The sequence below is a fragment of the Mangifera indica genome, unplaced genomic scaffold (genome assembly GCF_011075055.1).
Source record: "Mangifera indica cultivar Alphonso unplaced genomic scaffold, CATAS_Mindica_2.1 Un_0091, whole genome shotgun sequence".
Lineage (NCBI taxonomy): Eukaryota > Viridiplantae > Streptophyta > Magnoliopsida > Sapindales > Anacardiaceae > Mangifera > Mangifera indica.
In genome coordinates, this window is record NW_025401183.1 from 53,656 (window position 1) to 57,602 (window position 3,947).

At 32.6% G+C, this 3,947-nt stretch overlaps 1 protein-coding gene across 1 annotated transcript; it reads left to right on the top strand.

The window, feature by feature from the left end:
• Positions 1-1,946: 1,946 nt before the first annotated feature.
• On the top strand, positions 1,947-3,727 carry LOC123207654 (UDP-glycosyltransferase 84B2-like). Its single transcript, XM_044625118.1, has one exon. It carries the CDS (start codon positions 2,070-2,072, stop codon positions 3,558-3,560), a length of 1,491 nt encoding a protein of 496 aa, XP_044481053.1. The 5' UTR covers positions 1,947-2,069; the 3' UTR covers positions 3,561-3,727.
• The last annotated feature ends 220 nt before the right edge of the window (positions 3,728-3,947 follow it).

The following is a 3,947-nucleotide window of genomic DNA, read 5'->3' on the forward strand; positions in this document are numbered from 1 at the left end:
AATTTTTGATTTTTGATTTTTAGTTATATTGAATAACTCCTAAAGAGTCATTCAGTTTCGTATACAACCGTTAATTTTGCTCATTTTTTCACTAACCCATAGCTTTCTCACCGGAATAAAAATATCTCCATCACAATCAACAAAGAGTAGAGCTGAAAATATTGTATGGTAGGTGAGTATTCATAAGCATGAAGACAAACTGATTAAGTTGGGCTATCTCTATCTTCACTTAACGAGTCATTTTCATGGCTAGAAAGATTTTTTTCCAAACGTTAACTTGTTCTCTAATAATTCCTCTCGAGTATACGAAAAATAGACCAGAACCCGACGTACATATACATGAAAACGTTAAACGATGATAAAGAGGACAGTGAATATATAACTTCAATTTTTGGGGAAATATATATATGAAGATAGAGATAAAATCAATCCCAAATCTTAGAATCTTCTCCCTTTAGAGATAAAATTAAATTAAAAAATGACTATATTTATATAAAAATAATATGACTATATATATATAAAGACTGTTTTAATTAACATCCCGAAAAATAGAGTTCACATAAACGAACTGTAGTGCTTGTGAGTTGATAAAGACCAGAAGGTTTAGAATTTTGGTTGTTAGGCTAATATAAAAGCAACAGAAGCTGAGTAGGGTTTTTTTTTTTTTGCATTATTTATTTAGTTTTGGTGGACATAGAACTTTCACGTAAATTTAGTATGTATTAGTGTTATTATTTCCTTAATTATGCTGGGTAAGTAGTGAAAGTAACGGACTTTACAACTAAATCTGTAAAATATATTAACCACTTCTAACGAAAGATACTATATGACTGTAATCAACTTTAATAAAAGTTTTATACATCTAATCCTTGAGGTAATTAGTCGACGTCCTGGTACTTGACATTTTTGCGCACGCTGAAGGAGAATCCATAAGTATCACCATATATTGGATTTCCTTTGTCTTTGATTCAAGCAAGACAAACATATGCGTGCCCACAAGGAAAATAAGGCAATTCCACCATTTAAGAAGTAGACTGAAACTCTAAAGGTGGATTTCTATGCTTAGATGGATGATTTTGGATACGTTTAATTCAGATAATCTTATATTACAAAAAATAAAATATTAAACAATGATTGATTACCTGAAAGATTATAAATTATTAATTTTGCTAAATTTTATATTTATAAATAATTATTATATTTACTTGATAATAATAAATTAATATTTAAATATTATTTTATTTAAAAACCCTTACAAATTATTGAGTATAAATTAATATTGTGTTTGATTAAACTAGCATGTCTTATGCTAAATGTTTGTTTTGTATGTTTTCAAAATATTTTTCCCATTAATAATATATTAATTATTTTCCATTTTATCAAATTATGAAATTAATTAATTAAATTATTTTTTTAAGTTGATATTTATTTTATAAAATTTTCTCTATATTATTTGTGATTTTAATTGAGAACAATGATATCTCTTTTATAAAATTTTATAAAGATAAAATTGTAAAAAATTAAAATTAACTTATAATATTTTAATAGCTAATATAGATATTATATTACTTTATATATTACAAGAAAAAGATAGATCTTATTAAACCCTCTACAAATAAAGTTTTATGATTTATATAAAAGTAAAACTATGTGCACAATCTATGTTTATAATTTTATATATAAATAATAATATATTATTATGTGATTGAATAATTTTAAATTAGAGATAAATGAATGTCCAATTATATGGTGACATGTCATTATTTATATACAAAATTATACATATAAATTATGCACATAGTTTTATTGTTTATATTAAACAGTCAATAAAATCTGTGGGGAAATTACTATCTTTGAAATAGTTTTATTTAGTAATACAAATATTTTGATCCTAATTAGAGAGCACCGCATTGAAGACTCACAAATCTTAGTGACCGTCTATATATAGGGCATATGATTTCGGCTTATCATACTATACCATACTCGGTTTCCACCACAACACCTTTCTTTCTCTTTTTTGGTAGCCTCATCTTGGGTCTTTCCTGAGAAATTTGCTTGTCTGACCATTCATGGCTCTAACGGAAGACAAACAAGTCATTCATCATGTGCTATTGGTGGCATTCGCAGCTCAAGGTCACATTAATCCATTGCTTAGACTTGGCAAACGCCTTGTCTCCAAAGGCCTCCATGTTACACTCGCCTGTACCGGAAACATCCAAGAACGCTTGCTTAAACAAGTTGCCACCACCAACACAGAGGACGAAAGCAACAACAGCAGCAACAACAGCAAGAGCCACTCTATTTCTGGGATCCAACTTCTGTTTTTCTCTGATGGGTTCGACTTAGACTATGACCGCAAAGCCGATTTAGATCACTACTTCAACACTCTAGAAAAAGTCGGTCCTGTTAACCTCTCAAACATGATTATAGAACACTACTATAATAACCACAAGAAGCTCTCTTGCATCGTTATCAATCCGTTTGTTCCTTGGGCGGCTGATGTTGCTGTTCAGCATAGAGTCCCTTGTGCCTTGCTCTGGATCCAACCATGTTCAATCTTTGCTATTTATTATCGTTTTTTCAACAAACTAAACTCGTTTCCCACCTCAGAGAACCCTGACTTGAGTGTTGAGTTACCAGGCTTACCAGTGTTGTCCACAGAAGACCTTCCTTCATTTGTTCTTCCTTCAAATCCATTCAATAGCCTCTTAAAAATGATCTCCGGTTTGTACCAAAACATGAAGAAGCACAAATGGGTACTGGCCAATTCATTTTTAGAGTTAGAGAAAGACGTCATTCACTCCATGTCCGAGCTTTGTCCAATACGACCCGTCGGTCCTCTGGTCCCTACTTCACTACTTTGTGAAGATGAAGAGTCCGATGTTGGCGTTGAACTCTGGAAACCTGAAGATGCTTGCTCAGAATGGCTAAACAAGCAATCAGCTTCTTCAGTTATTTATGTATCATTTGGTAGCATCACCGTCTTATCAGCAAAACAAATGGAGGCCATAGCAACAGCACTGAAGAATAGTAATCATCCATTCTTATGGGTTGCCAAGCAACCAGAAGTTCCTACATCTGACGGTGCTGGACAATTACCAAATGGGTTCATCGAAGAAACGAAAGACCAAGGCTTTATTGCATCCTGGTGTCCCCAAACAAAAGTTTTGGCCCATCCAGCAATTGTCTGTTTCATAACTCATTGCGGGTGGAATTCTTTGTCAGAAACAATAGCTGCAGGAGTGCCAGTCATTACATTTCCTCAATGGTCTGACCAACCAACAAATGCCAAGCTTGTTACTGATGTTTTCAAGATCGGTCTAAAGCTTAGGCGAAACAGTGAGGGTATTGTTAGCACTGAGGAAGTGGAAACATGCATTGAAGAAATCATTAATGGACCCAAATCAGAAGAGTACAAGAAGAACGTAATGGAATTGAAGGCTGCAGCAACGAAGGCAGTGGCTAGCGGCGGGTCGTCAGACATGAATATTCAGTGGTTGGTTGATGAGATTAGCAATGGAAATTCTTGTGAAAGTGAAGGTTTTCACTTTTCTAAGTGACAACCAGTCAGCAGAACAAGATAAGGTTGCGACTTAATTGTATTATTATAGCTGTTCTGGTTCACATAATGGGAACTGTCTTCATCATTTGTGAAAATTGAAAAAGGCATGTATTGTTGAATAGTTGGAATAATTTGAAGTATGCAGCTACGATCTGATTTGTCTATTAATTGCTATAAAAATAATGACCATGAATAAATGGTAAGAATATCTATCTCTTATGGTATGAACATTTTTAATCAGTTAAGTCTTTATATTCATGTAACAAGGTATCAAAATCCTCCTATGAAAGGTTGGTAATTTTTTTGGTAACATTTTATCACTGCCGAGTATTTTGTGCCTTTTTCTATGTCAAATAACAAGTTATCATTCATTTTGTTCCTGTTT